The sequence below is a fragment of the Capricornis sumatraensis genome, chromosome X (genome assembly GCF_032405125.1).
Source record: "Capricornis sumatraensis isolate serow.1 chromosome X, serow.2, whole genome shotgun sequence".
Lineage (NCBI taxonomy): Eukaryota > Metazoa > Chordata > Mammalia > Artiodactyla > Bovidae > Capricornis > Capricornis sumatraensis.
In genome coordinates this window covers 14,166,275-14,181,957 of record NC_091092.1, presented here as the reverse complement: position 1 = coordinate 14,181,957, position 15,683 = coordinate 14,166,275, and the positions used below count along the sequence as shown (strand labels likewise).

Sequence of the window (15,683 nt, the reverse complement as noted above, 5' to 3'; positions counted from 1 at the left end):
TGTTCATTCATTCTACATATATTTGAGTCCTTACTATATGAAAGCAGTATTCTAAGGCAGTGATGGCATCTAAGATGAAGGAGCTTATGGTACTCAAAGTTACATATGTAACCACCCCGGATACATGATAGGTTTCATATGAGTGATATAAACTAAGGTCTAAAGTAGCCATAAACATATAGACAAAGATGAGAATTACAGCCTGTAATTTATTTAGATATTTAGAGAACCTCTGAGTAAGCTATACTGCGTGGTAAGTTGCTTCAGCCGTGTCTCTTTGCAACCCCATAGACTGTAGCCCATCAGACTCCTCTGTCTATGGGATTTTCCAGGCAAGAATACTGGAGTGGGTTGCCATTTCCTTATCCAAGGGATCTTCCTGACCCAGGGATCAAACCCTTATCTCTTACATCTCCTGCATTGGCAGGAAGGTTATTTACCACTAACGCTACCTCGGTTACTCTGAGTAAATTATATATCAAAGGCTAATTATTTCATATATTAAAAGGATAGCCAGAAAAAATTCAAAATACATTATAATGGTGAAAAGAGAGGAGGAAAGATATCCTAATATATTTAAAGGAATATTTGAAACAACAGACACAAGGTAGAAACAGAAAAAACAATTTTGCAAATGAATAAGATTGATTCAAGGGTCAGTATTAACATTTTAAAATACGATCTTTGAGTAAGAGTTCCAGAATAGCAAAATGAGTAGTGTAATGAACTCTTTTACCAACAAGTAACCATTTAACTGGAAAAAAAATTATTAAAGAAGCAAAGCAATCATTCTTAGTTCCTGGAAATTGTCCTAGGGGCACACAGCAAGTACAGAAACATTTGTTCAAGAAAATCTCTTAAATCTCAGAAAGTACAGTGAAAGGTGGGCATTTAACCTGCTCTCATCTCCCTCTAAGTTTTCTTTTATGAAAACTATTCAAGAAGCTGTAATCCAGGGGGATGTGGTCAAGAAATTGGGGGCTTCCTGTCTGCCTAGCTCCTAGTCTAAAGCTATGGTTTCACCTGGGAGGTGCAGGCCTCTGACATTTCTTATATCCTCCAGGTCTGTCTGGTATCAGTTCAGTTCAGTTCAGTCGCTCAGCCGTGTCCGACTCTTTGCGACCCCATGAATCGCAGCACGCCAGGCCTCCCTGTTCATCACCAGCTCCCAGAGTTCACTCAGCTTCACGTCCATCGAGTCAGTGATGCCATCCAGCCATCTCATCCTCTGTCGTCCCCTTCTCCTCCTGCCTCCAGTCCCTCCCAGCATCAGAGTCTTTTCCAATGAGTCAACTCTTCGCATGAGGTGGCCAAAGTACTGGAGTTTCAGCTTTAGCATCATTCCTTCCAAAGAAATCCCAGGGCTGATCTCCTTCAGAATGGACTGGTTGGATCTCCTTGCAGTCCAAGGGACTCTCAAGAGTCTTCTCCAAAAACACACTCCAAAAGCATCAATTCTTTGGCGCTCAGCCTTCTTCACAGTCCAACTCTCACGTCCATATATGACTACTGGAAAAACCATAGCCTTGACTAGACGGACCTTAGTCGGCAAAGTAATGTCTCTGCTTTTGAATATGTTATCTAGGTTGGTCAAAACTTATCTTCCAAGGAGTAAGCGTCTTTTAATTTCATGGCTGCAGTCACCATCTGCAGTGATTTTGGAGCCCAAAAAATAAAGTCTGACACTGTTTCCACTGTTTCCCCATCTATTTCCCATGAAGTGATGGGACCGGATGCCATGATTTTCGTTTTCTGAATGTCGAGCTTTAAGCCAACTTTTTCACTCTCCTCTTTCACTTTCATCAAGAGGCTTTTTAGCTCCTCTTCACTTTCTGCCATAAGGGTGGTGTCATCTGCATATCTGAGGTTATTGATATTTCTCCCAGCAATCTTGATTCCAGCTTGTGTTTCTTCCTGTCAAGCATTTCTCATGATGTACTCTGCATATAAGTTAAATAAGCAGGGTGACAATAGACAGCCTTGACGTACTCCTTTTCCTATTTGGAACCAGTCTGTTGTTCCATGTCCAGTTCTAACTGTTGCTTCCTGACCTGCATACAGATTTCTCAAGAGGCAGGTCAGGTGGTCTGGTATTCTCATCTCTTTCAGAATTTTCCACATTTTATTGTGATCCACACAGTCAAAGGCTTGGCATAGTCAATAAAGCAGAAATAAATGTTTTTCTGGAACTCTCTTGCTTTTTCCATGATCCAGCGGATGTTGGCAATTTGATCTCTGGTTCCTCTCCCTTTTCTAAAACCAGCTTGAACATCAGGGAGTTCACGGGTCACGTATTGCTGAAGCCTGGCTTGGAGAATTTTGAGCATTACTTTACTAGCATGTGAGATGAGTACAATTGTGTGGTAGTTTGAGCATTCTTTGGCATTGCCTTTCTTTGGGATTGGAATGAAAACTGACCTTTTCCAGTCCTGTGGCCACTGCTGAGTTTTCCAAATTTGCTGGCATATTGAGTGCAGCACTTTCACAGCATCATCTTTCAGGATTTGAAACAGCTCAACTGGAATTCCATCACCTCCACTAGCTTTGTTCATAGTGATGCTTTCTAAGACCCACTTGACTTCACATTCCAGGATGTCTGGCTCTAGCTGAGTGATCACACCATCGTGATTATCCGGGTCATGAAGATCTTTTTTCTACAGTTCTGTGTATTCTTGCCACCTCTTCTTAATATCTTCTGCTTCTGTTAGGTCCATACCATTATTGTCCTTTATCGAGCCCATCTTTGCATGAAATGTTCCCTTGGTATCTCTAATTTTCTTGAAGAGATCTCTAGTCTTTCCCATTCTGTTGTTTTCCTCTATTTCTTTGCATTGATTGCTGAAGAAGGCTTTCTTTTCTCTTCTTGCTATTCTTTGGAACTCTGCATTCAGATGCTTATATCTTTCCTGTTCTCCTTTGCTTTTCACTTCCCTTCTTTTCACAGCTATTTGTAAGGCCTCCCCAGACAGCCATTTTGCTTTTGTGCATTTCTTTTCCATGGGGGTGGTCTTGATCCCTGTCTCCTGTACAATGTCATGAACCTCTGTCCATAGTTCATTAGGCACTCTATCTATCAGATCTAAGCCCTTAAATCTATTTCTCACTTCTACTATATAATCATAAGGGATTTGATTTAGGTCATACCTGAATGGTCTAGCAGTTTTCCCTACTTTCTTCAATTTGAGTCTGAATTTGGTAATAAGGAGTTCATGATCTGAGTCACAGTCAGCTCCTGGTCTTGTTTTTGTTGACTGTATAGAGCTTCTCCATCTTTGGCTGCAAAGAATATAATCAGTCTGATTTCGGTGTTGACCATCTGGTGATGTCCATGTGTAGAGTCTTCTCTTGTGTTGTTGGAAGAGGGTGTTTGCTATGACCAGTGCATTTTCTTGGCAAAACTCTATTAGTCTTTGCCCTGCTTCATTCTGTATTCCAAGGCCAAATTTGCCTCTTTCTCCAGGTGTTTCTTGACTTCCTACTTTTGCATTCCAGTCCCCTATAATGAAAAGGACATCTTTTTTGGGTGTTAGTTCTAAAAGGTCTTGTAGGTCTTCATAGAACCATTCAACTTCAGTTTCTTCAGAGTTACTGTTTGGGGCATAGACTTGGATTACTGTGATATTGAATGGTTTGCCTTGGAAACGAACAGAGATCATTCTGTCGTTTTTGAGATTGCATCCAAGTACTGCATTTTGGACTCTTTTGTTGACCATGATGGCTACTCCATTTCTTCTGAGGGATTCCTGCCCGCAGTAGTAGGTATAATGGTCATCTGAGTTAAATTCACCCGTTCCAGTCCATTTTAGTTCACTGATTCCTAGAATGTCGACGTTCACTCTTGCCATCTCTTGTTTGACCACTTCCAATTTGGCTTGATTCATGGACCTGACATTCCAGGTTCCTATGCAATATTGCTCTTTACAGCATTGGACCTTGCTTCTATCACCAGTCACATCCACAGCTGGGTATTGTTTTTGCTTTGGTGGCTCCATCCCTTCATTCTTTCTGGAGTTATTTCTCCACTGATCTCCAGTAACATATTGGGTACCTAATGACCTGTGGAGTTCCTCTTTCAGTATCCTATCATTTTGCCTTTTCATACTGTTCATGGAGTTCTCAAGGCAAGAATACTGAAGTGGTTTGCCATTCCCTTCTCCAGTGGACCACAATCTGTCAGACCTCTCCACCATGACCCACCCATCTTGGGTTACCCCACGGGCAGGTTTAGTTTCATTGAGTTAGACAAGGCTGTGGTCCTAGTGTGATTAGATTGACTAGTTTTCTGTGAGTATGGTTTCAGTGTGTCTGCCCTCTGATGCCCTCTTGCAACACGTACCATCTTACTTGGGTTTCTCTTACCTTGGGCATGGGGTATCTCTTCAGCGCAGCCACTGCTCATTACCTTGGATGAGGGGTGTCTCCTCACTGCCGCCCTTCCTGACCTTCAATGTGGGATGGCTCCTCTAGGCCCTCCTGCACCCAGGCAGCCACCTCTCCTTGGACGTGGGGTTGATCCTCCTGGCCGCCGCCCCTGGCCTCGGGCGTGGGGTGGCTCCTCCCAGCCACCGCCCCTGGCCTTGGGTGCCAGGTGGCTCCTCTCAGCCGCCGCCCCTGATCTCGGACGCGGGGTAGCTCCTCTCGGGCACCATCTCTGGCCTCGGACATGGGGTAGCTCCTCTCAGACGTCGCCCCTGACCTCGGACGCAGGGTATCTCCTCTCGGCTGCACTTAGTGCGCCGGCCGGTCACAGCCGCCTGTGCTTAGTGCAGAGGTTCATGCCTGAAGGAGCAAGCTAAAAACCATCCCAGCGCCCATTTGTAAAGAAAAGGTTTCACTCTTAGAGAGTGGGCCTCTGTCCCTGCTGTCAACCCTGCACGGTGGCACAAAGGTTCTGTTTAGGGAGTGAGGAAGGCCTGACAGATGAAGAACTCCTTAGTACTACCCAAAGGAACTTACTTTGGAACATATCATGGAGAATCCCATTCCTAAGGGCATTGTCAGACAATGGAAATCTTAGTGGGGAAAAATTAAGAACAGTTTTATCATAGCTCCATGATATAAGTTACAACAGGCGAGATGACTGTGAAATCATAAGTTTGGTAATAGAGAGAAGCAAGCAAAAAGACATCCAAGCACTCCTGGGATCATAGTCAACCCTGTGGGTTAGGAAGGCTGTGCGTGAACATGAGACTACACTCAATGAGGACACAAGGTGAACTTGCAAGCAGTCCCCAAGCCTCACACAGATCAAACAACAGAGCGGAAGTTTCACTGGTGCTAGACACTTAAGCACACCCTCTAAGCAAGCACTGACTGGCCCAGGGGCCACTCCTTTGAAGCCAGGCTTAAAAGTAAAATCACAGATATCCCTGTTAGTCTGGGAAACTGCACATGCTGAAGGCTGTGCTGCCTCAGAAACGATTGGAGAGGGAAAATCCAAGCTGCAACTACCTGGCTGAATGGGGGAGGAAACGTGAATTCTTTGATCTGTGATAGTGGCCTTCAAGCCACACATACATTCAGTGGTAAAGGGTAAAACTCTAACTGGCTAAGGGGGCATAATTATGCTGACTCAGGGTAACTTCTAGATTGTTAGGTAAAATATAAAAATCAAGAAGAAATCTGAGCAAGAATATTAGAGGCTGTATATTACAGGGGAAACAGTTTTCATGGAGTCATTTCAGCCAAATCACTGGAAGAAAAAAAAACAACAAATAATAGCAACAGCCATTCAGGGAGGTGGAAATTGCTTGCTATACTATATTATCTAAAATATCGATTGTCAACAAAAAAATTATGACACATGCAAAGAAAAAAAAATGTGACCTGTACATGAGATGGGAGGGAAGCAGGTAATAGAAACTGCCCCTAAATAGATCCAGATGTTGAATTTAGCAGAGACTTCAAAGCATCTATTATAAACATGTTCAAAGAACTAAAGGAGACCATGTTTCATCAACTGCAGAATATTAGTAAAAGGGACAGAAATTATGTTTAAAAAGAACCAAATGTAAATTCTTGAGGTAAAATGGACAAAAACTAATGTGAATATTTCACTAAAGGGACTTAACAGTACATTACAATTGGCAGGAGAATCAGCAAACTTGAAAATATACCAATGACAGATTTTATAGATTATGCTTTCTGGAGAACAGAGAGAAAAAATATGAAGGAAAACGCCTCAGAGCCTCAGAGAAATGTAGAACACCATTAAGTGCACCGACATATACAAATTTGGAGAACATGAAAGAGAGGAGAGGGAAGAGAAGAGGTGGAAAAAATACTCAAAGAAATAATGGCTGACAACTTTCCAAGTTTGATGAGAAACATTAATTTACACATTTAAGAAGCTCAAGTAACTCAAAAGAGGATAAATGCAAAAAGATTTACAGCCATATAGTGAAAATATTGAAAGCCAAAGGCAAAGAAAATTATCTTGAAAACAGGAAAAGAAAAATATTTGTCATGTAAAAGAGAACCCCAGTAACCCTGGCTTCTCATCAAAAACAGTGGAAACCAGGAGCAGTGGGATGACATATTCGTAGTACTTGAAGAAACACTTTCAACCAGAAGTCATAAATCCAATAAAACTATTTTTAGAAAATGAAAGTAAAATAAGTACATTCTTATATAAATGAAAGCTGATGGAATTTGTTTCTAGAAAAACTGCCATATAAGAAATGCTAAAGAGAGTTCTTCAGCTTGGAAGCAAGTGACACCAAATAGTAATTCAAATTTGCAGGAAAAAACAGTACTGGCAATGATAACTATAATTTATTATGAAAAGATAATCAGTTCAGTTCAGTTGCTCAGTCATGTTTGACTCTTTGCAACCCCATGGACTGAGCATGCCAGGTCTCTCTGTCCATCACCAACTCCCAGAATTGACTCAAACTCATGTCCACTGAGTCAGTGATACCATCCAACCATCTCATCCTCTGCCATCCCCTTCTCCTCCCATCTTCAATCTTTCCCAGCATCAGGGTCTTTTCAAATGAGTCAGTTCTTTGCATTAGGCGGCCAAATATTGGAGTTTCAGCATCAGTCCTTCCAATGAATATTCAGGACTGATTTCCTTTAGGATGGACTGGTTGGACCTTCTTGCAGTTCAAGGGACTCTCAAGAGTCTTCTCCAGCACCACAGTTCAAAAGCATCAATTCTTCGGTGCTCAGCTTTCTTTATAGTTCAACTCTCACATCCAAATACAGTGGCATGTTTCTTCCTCTTTCTGTTCTTAACTGATTAAAAGAATAATTGCATAAACAATATATATATGTATATAATTTCATAGATATATATAATTTTATTGTTGGGATTATCTACAGATATAAAATATTTGCCAATAATAGCATAAAAGAAGTGGGTGGGAGCAAAGCTGTATTGGAGTGAGGAAATAATACCAGATGGTAACTCACATCCATAGTAAGAAATTAAAATTTAAAATGGAAAGATAAGGTTAATTTAACAAACTATAAATATGTCCTTGCTCTACTTTCTTCTCTTAGCTTCCTCAAAAGACCTAACATTACATAAAGTAATAATTATAGTAATATATTATTAGATTTGTAAATGTTAAACTAGAAAATACCCACATAACATGAAAAGAGCAACAGTAAAGGAAGAAGGAAACCATGACATATATATAGAGAGAGCAGAAAACCAAATAATGGACATCAATTCTAACATATCAATAATAACATTAAATGTGATAAGATTAAACAATCCAATCAAAAGCTGGAGATTATCCAATTGGATTTCTTCACACAAATATAATATCTATATATTTTATGTTCAGAGATACAAATAGGTTGAAAGTTAAAAGATGAAAAGAGACATACTGTATATACAGCAACTATAAAGAACAAGAGTGGCTGTACTAATATCAGACAAACTAATAGACTTTAAACAGAAAATGTTATCAGATATAAAGAGGGACATTTCATATTGATAAAGTCCATTAGGAAGATACAAAAATTATACCCATATACGGACCTAACAACAGAGCCCAAAAAATGCATGAAGCAAAAGTAGACAGAACTGAAGGGAGAAATAGGCAGTTTAACAGTAACAGTTGGAAACTTCAGTATGCCACTTTCAATAATGGGTAAAAGATCAAAATAGAAGGGTTGAAGAATGCTATAAGCCAACTGGACCTGACAGATACATGCAGAACAATTCACCCCCAAACAGCATAGTAAATATTATTCTCAAGTGCCCATGGAATATTCTCCAGAATAGACCTGATGTTAGACCATAAAACAAGCCTCAACAAATTTTAAAGGGTTGACATCATATAAAGGATATTCTGCAACCATAGCAATTAAATTAGAAATCAGCAACAGAAGGAAATTTGGGAAATTCACAAATATGTAGAAATTAAATACCATGCTCCAAAATTTTAAAAATGAGTAAAAGAAGAAGTCACAAGGAAAATTAGAAAATACCTTAAGATGAAAATAAAATATACAAAAAATTACAACTTGAAGCTGAAGAAGTATTCAGAGGGGAAATTATATCTGTAAATGCTTATATTAAAATTGAAGAAGTATCTCAAATTGTTAACCTAAACTTCCATCTTAAGAAACTAAAGATATGAGAGCAAGCTAACCCCAAATCAAGCAGAAAGAAGGAAATATCAGAATGAAAATGAAATGGAGAATAGAAAAACAATAGAAAAATCAGTGAAACCAAAGGTTGGATCTTTGAAAAGAACAGCAAAAATTAAGAAAAAAACATTTAATAAAGCAATTCCATTTATAGTTCAGTTCAGTCACTCAGTCATGTCCGACTCTTTGCCACCCCATGGACTGCAGCATTCCAGGCTTCCCTGTCCATCACCAACTCCCAGAGCTTACTCAAGCTCATATTCATCGAGTTGGTGATACCATTCAACCATCTCATCCTCTGTTGGCCCCTTCTCCTCCTGCCTTCAATCTCTCCCAGCAGGAGGAGAAGTTTTATACTAGCTTCATTTATAGTAGCCTCAAAAATAGAGGATTAACAAATTTAACGGAAGTACAAGCTAGACTTGTACACTGAAAACTACAAAATATTGTTAAATGAGAATTCAGTTCAATTGCTCAGTTGTGTCCGACTCTTTGCGACCCCATGGACTGCAGCATGCCAGGCCTCCCTGTCCATCATCAGCTCCCGGAGCTCGCTCAGATTCACGTCCATCGAGTCAGTGACCATCAGTTCTTCCAGTGAATATTCAGGACTGATTTCTTTCAGGATGGAATGGTTTTAATCTCCTTGCAGTCCAAGGGACTCTCAAGAGTCTTCTCCAACACCACAGTCCAAAAGCATCAATTCGTTGCTCAGCTTTTTTTATAGTCCAACTCTCATATCCATACATGACTACTGGAAAAACCATAGCCTTGACTAGACGGACCTTTGTTGGCAAAGTAATGTCTCTGCTTTTTAATATGCTGTTTAGGTGGTCATAACTTTTCTTCCAAGGAGTAAGTGTCTTTTACATGAGAATAAGAAAGCCTAAAATGAAAACGAATTTCATATTTGTGGGTCAGCAGACTTAGTGTTGTTAAGATAGCAGTACTCTCCAAACTGAGCTACGGATTCAGTGCAGTCCCTATCAAAACATCAGCTGGCTTCTCTGCAGGCAACCAATGGAGAAATATGACAGAAAGAAAAAAAATGAGAAGAAACTATGTAGTTGGAAAATAATCCCTGGTATGTAAACCCTGAATTAATCTTTACTAAACCAGTGAATTCAGATCTAGAATAAGAGTTGATTCCTAGTGGGAAGAATCAGAAGTATTTACAGAGCCAATAAGTAAAACCCATTCACTGTCTCTCATTAACATCATAGTTCCTTTTGGATTGCCTCTTATTTGCAAAGTTTTGTTCCCTCATCCCCATGTAGCACAGTTAGTTAAGCTACCTTCTGTTAAGGAGTTTATACTTTAGTGGGAAACCTGCAGTACACATACACAGTAGAAAGCAATATATATTTATTGTATTGTATTATATTTATTATACTGAGAGTGCTAAAGTGCTATGGGAATTCAAAAGTGGCATTTGAATTGTCTTGTGTTGAGAAGTGTGTTTCAATCAAAAGAAGCAGTCTGAGAAATCGTGGGGCATTCTGTTTGGCTGGTGTCTTTGAAGGGAAGTAGTAAGAGAGAAAGCTAGGGCCAAATTAAGTCCCAGTTCTGTCACTTACTAGCTACATGACTTTCAGAAAGTTATTTAACCTCTCTAGGCCTGAGCATTGTCTTTTTAAAATGAAGATAAAAGTATCTCCTCATACACATTGACTCACCAAACTGGCACAGAGTAAGTGCTCAGTAAATGTTCCCTGTGTTTTGGAATGGAAAAGCTTGAATACCAAGCCAAGATATTTGAACTTTATGTTGTGGGGAATTATACCTAAAGATTGCAATTAGGGAGGTAACATGATTGGAGCAATGCCTTTGGAAGATTAACTTGGCAGTGGGTGATCTGGAGGTGTGACAAGGGGAGACTGGAAAAGCCATTGCAATAGCGCAGGAAAGGTAATGAGAGCTTGAACTTGAGTATTGATAGTGGTAGAACCATATAAAATTACTGAGAGTTTGTTGATGTCGTAACACAAATAGGAAACTTAGTAGAGGGAGCAGGTTTGAAGGTGAAAGAGAGTTTTATACATACTGAATGAGATACCAGTGGGACCTCCAGAAAAATAAAAGTGTGTAACAGGTAGTCAGAAATTCAGAACTGGAGATTCTGGGCTGGGAACACCACTTGGAAGTTATCTTTTAGAAGTTAGAGCCAAAAGATCGTATGAGATTACCAAAGAAAAGAAGTGTAGCGAGAAAAGAGGATAACTAAAGACAGAACTTTTGAAGTAGGAAAATGAAAAGAATACTTTGACGTTAATTGCCTTTTGTAAAACTTTGTGGTTGCTATCTGGTATCATATATGCTTCCATCATACCTGCAAGCTTCTTGTTCTATCATCCTCAGTGCTGCAGCTAAATGGACCATCTACAGTGGCCCTACACATGTTTAAAGATGAATGCATTTGTTCTTACATAGTCCCTAAGGCCTTTTGTTTTCCCCTTAAGGCTGATACAACAAGATCTTATTAAGATGACTGTAGCCCACCAGGCTCTTATGTCCATGGAATTCTCCAGTCAAGAATACTGAAATGTGTAGCCATTCCTTTCTCCAGGGGATCTTCCCAACCCAGGGATTGAAGTTGGGTCTCCTGCACTGCAGGTGGATTCTTTACCATCTGAGCCACCAGGGAAGCCCTCTTGAGATGACAGACCAGTTTTATTTCTGGGCAAACACAAGTTTTGAAGAACATTTAGGGCATTCTAAGAAGCTAAGGTTTGAGATGTTTTACAGATGTTCTCTGAAATTGGCAGAGAGACACGGGCAGCCTTGAGCTATGATGGCCAATAACATGCCTGGCTCTTTCTCATTGAAAACTTGAAAGTTAATTTTTACCTTGAAATTTCTTGATTTTTCTGGAGAGAGAGAAGCATAGTTATCCCATCCTCCTGCTTGATATAAAATTGCCTATAGATTTTGGTGGCATCTGTTTTTCTTGTTGTTGTTATTAGTTCCTTCAACCATTATTGTATATGGCAGCCAGAAATGGAAGGTGATTTGAGTCACTGTCCTAAATTTCCCTGAAGAATTGAGGGCGTGCCTGTTTGCCCGGACAGAGGGGAATTCTTTAGCCCTAAGTGGGGAATGACTTGAACTAGCTGATTCGGTTTCTTTGTTTCTGACTAGGGCCCTGTATTTTAATTAACTTTTACAAGTGGATGATGGGCAATAGCCACAATCCAGTTGGCTGGCAAAGGCACTGTGTGGTGTCCCATTGCAATATAAAAATGTTCATAAGTCTTTGATACTAGAAGGTTTTTGTGACACTTTAAAATTAACGAGCTGGCTCGGTCTCCTCCACTGACTCCACGAGGCTTTTTATGACCTTTTTTCCATTCTCTTGTTAGGGGATTTTGCATGTGTACTTTTTTGGTTTTCTTCCTTCACTTGCCTTTCAGAAACTTCTAAGTCAGGCTAGTTTCAATCCTATTTTCAGAAATTTTACCGAGGTCAGCCTAGTCCTGCTATATTCAGATGCTGACTTTCTTCATACCTCTCCATTTCTCTGCTCTCTTAAGACAGACACATCACTATCTCAGCAAATTGCATGAGTGAAGGGGTTGGGGTTTGGGGGTAAAAATGTATTGCTAACATGAAATGATCTGTGAATAACAGCTAGAGTCGGTTGTAATATAGGAAATTTGAAGATGAATGTCTGTGTCCATAGGATAAGATATATCATATCCTCCATAGAATAAGAATATACTTAGCTTCTTTGTGATGGCTTAAAATTGAATTTCCTCTTCTTCTTGCAGTAAATACAAATGGATCCTAGGTGAGGAACCTGTGGAGAAACGAAGAAGGCTCCAGAATGAGATGACAACACCTCCTCTAGATTATTCCATGCCTGGCCCTTACAGGAGAGTGGAGGCAGCAGTTGCCAACCCAGAAGGGGAGAACAGCCGTGAGAAGACCAGCTCTGAGAGAAGCACACCACCGTACCTTTCCCCAGAGTACCCAGAAGCAATCAAGAGTACCAGTCAGAGTAGGGAGGCCTCAGTTCTGTATTCGGGGGCCCAGGACCAACACCAGGGTTCCTTGCTCCCTGAAGAGTTAGAAGATCAAATGCCCCGATTGGTGGCAGAAGATTCTAACAGAGGCAACACACATGTAAACAAGGAAGAAGTGAGCAAGGGACCTTTTGTAGCTGTTGTCGGTGTTGCAAAAGGTATTAGAGATTCAGGAGCTCCCATTCAGCTGATCCCTTTTAACAGAGAGGAGCTTGCTGAGAGAAGAAAAGCAGCTGAATCCTTAAATCCGGTGCCTTATTCTTCTGTGGCCTCTGCTCCAGCTCCTGCTGCAGCTATTGCAGAGAAAGGAAGAGGCTACGAGGAGAGTAGCGGTCATAATATACCAAAGATGAAGAACCAAAGAGAGCTAGAAGAACTGAAGAGAACCGCAGAAAAATTGGAACGTGTTTTGGCGGAAAGGAATATGTTCCAGCAAAAGGTTAGGGTAACATCTTACTACTGGGAATGAGAGGCTATTGTAATCAAGGGACCAGAGACATAGAACTGATGATCTCATGTGTAAACAGTAAGCCATTGAATGATTCTGTGGTACATCTCAGATCAAGTGAACCCTAATGGGCTTCCCTCCCATATTTGGGATTTGAAAAGGTCCATAAACAGAAGAAAAGGTCCATAAACATTTAGGGGAATCACAGGGTGAATACGTTCAGGAAACCTGGGGGCACTCTTTAGCTTTCAGTGAAATGTGGGGTCTTTGAATTTCTGTTTCTTGGACTGCAGGTGGAGGAGCTGGAACAGGAGAGGAATCATTGGCATTCCAAATTCAAGAAAGTCCAACATGAATTGGTAACCTATAGTACCCAGGAGACGGAAGGCTTGTATTGGAGCAAGAAACACATGGGCTATCGCCAAGCTGAATTCCAGATTCTGAAAGCTGAGCTGGAAAGAACCAAAGAGGAGAAGCAGGAACTAAAAGAGAAACTGAAGGAGACAGAGATACACCTGGAAGTGCTGCAGAAGGCTCAGGTCTCCTACCGGACCCCAGAGGGAGATGACCTAGAAAGGTTAATTACTAGGGTTTAGTTATCAGCTTGTGAGTGCTAATGGGAAGCCTCCCGTAGGACCCCCGGTTACTGATCATAGATAAGAGAAGAAGCCTTAATTAATTCCTAGGCCACCAAGGATTGAGCAGTCACTTAGAGAGCTGCAGCCAATCTCCCAGTGCTTGGTGGCATTGTGCTTTCTTCTTTCTTTCTAGCTAATGGAAACATAATTGTTGAGAAATGTAGGCCCATTTTGAAGGAGCTTCATTTTGTTCTGTTGGCTAATGACCTCATGTCATCTCTTCTGTCCCTCACTCCATCATACAGGGCTTTGGCAAAGCTTACGCGGCTGCGTATCCACGTCAGCTATCTCCTTACTTCTGTCCTCCCTCACTTGGAGCTTCGTGAGATCGGGTTTGACTCAGAACAAGTGGATGGGATCCTGTATACAGTGCTGGAGGCAAATCACATACTGGACTGAGCACCAGATACTCTATATCCCCTTCTCTACCCCCTCCTTTCCTCCCTCCCTCTCTCGCTTGCTGTCTCCCTCTCTCTCATCCTTATGCTTCACAAGGAGAATCGAGTAATCCTGGCTCTTAATCAGCCTGCTTTTTGCACAGTCTTGGTGTAGAAAAAGAGGCTTAATAGACTTCAAGAGTTCCAGGAACAGACAAGCAGTCATCACCAAACCAGGTGACCAGAAAGCTTTAATGACTCAGATACTTGGCCTATTTCATATTCTTTCTGATATGATTTGTATTCATTTAACTTAAATCAGTCAGCAAATATTGGGTCCAATGTACCAGGTGTTTGAGGATGAGTGAAGAAGTATAACTCATAGTTTCAGCCTTCAAGGACCTAACATTCTAGTTGGAAACACAAAACCCACACCAAGTTAACAGACTTGTACAAATGAGTGGAACAAACATGATAGAGAAGTTCTGGAGAAGGAAGGGCAAGGAAGGCATCATATCAGAAATGGGGCCTTAGTAAGTTTTGCTGAAAGAATAGGCATGACAGCACTGTTAACAATGGCTGTTCTTTACATGGTAGGACTGTGGTTGACACTTGTTTCTTTTTCCTGTCTTCCTACCTTTTTCAAATTTTCTACTATAAACCTGTTATTCTTCTTAAATTGGAAAAAAATAAATCATTTTTTAAATGAATAGGCTTGGATTTAGATATCAAGTAAGAGACTGTGTGAAAATATAAGGTAATTTTTATACTTATAATTTATGTTGTATTTAGTATTACCTCTGGAAAAACATGAAAGAAAGCATGGAAAAAGCTGGAATGTAAAAAATGTGACTTGTAGGAGTGATGGGTTAATATAAGGGAAATAAGGTTAAATCCCTTGTGGCTCAGCTGGTAAAGAATCTGTCTGCAATGCAGGAGACCTGAGTTCGACCCCTGGGTTGGACAGATCCCCTGGAGAAGGGAAAGGCTACCTACTCCAGTATTCTGGCCTGGAGAATTCCACAGACTGTATAGTCCATGGGGTTGCAAAGAGTCAGACATTACTGAGTAACTTTCAAGGTTAAATCATGACCCATCTACCCACCCTCCTCTGTGACGTTTGCATTTTAATAAGGAATTCTTGAAAAAGAAATCTTCAAGGCTCCAATTTTTAAAACGCATATCACCACGCCTGTGGGCTCTAAGGTTAAGTGGGGAGATATTTTAGAACAGTGACGTCTATTTGATATCCCTCAGAATCCACCTCCTACCTACGCTTCAGAGTACTGCTGAGTGAAGGATAGATCTCATATTATCAGAAATAGTGAAACATACTCCTGTAAAGTAGACATTTTATTTATTCTTTTCTTTATTGTATTGGTATAGTGCATACTCTCCAAAGAGTTAAAGGTAGTCTTCAAAAGACATTGACCAATGAACATGTAAAAATATACAAACAGTGAAAAATAGGAAATAATGAAGAAATTATAGAGAGGTGGGATCAAGCAGTTGCAAAGGATTAGCAAGTCCTGAAGGAGGTTTTGGATGTTCATTTTATTTCTCCTCTGCGGTTACTTCACAAGACTCTCCC

At 40.6% G+C, this 15,683-nt stretch overlaps 1 protein-coding gene across 2 annotated transcripts in view; it reads left to right on the top strand.

The window, feature by feature from the left end:
* Window positions 1-14,742, top strand: part of MORC4 (MORC family CW-type zinc finger 4) — a 60,738-nt gene extending 45,996 nt beyond the window's left edge. The window contains exons 15-17 of one of the 2 annotated variants that reach the window (XM_068962347.1): window positions 12,375-13,068; window positions 13,371-13,616; window positions 13,961-14,742. In XM_068962347.1, coding sequence (XP_068818448.1) covers window positions 12,375-13,068; window positions 13,371-13,616; window positions 13,961-14,041 — 1,021 coding nt within the window. In that variant the 3' untranslated portion in view covers window positions 14,042-14,742. Of the gene's footprint in view, window positions 1-12,374; window positions 13,069-13,370; window positions 13,655-13,960 lie in introns of both variants that reach the window. The other variant, XM_068962346.1, reaches the window with a different exon arrangement.
* The last annotated feature ends 941 nt before the right edge of the window (window positions 14,743-15,683 follow it).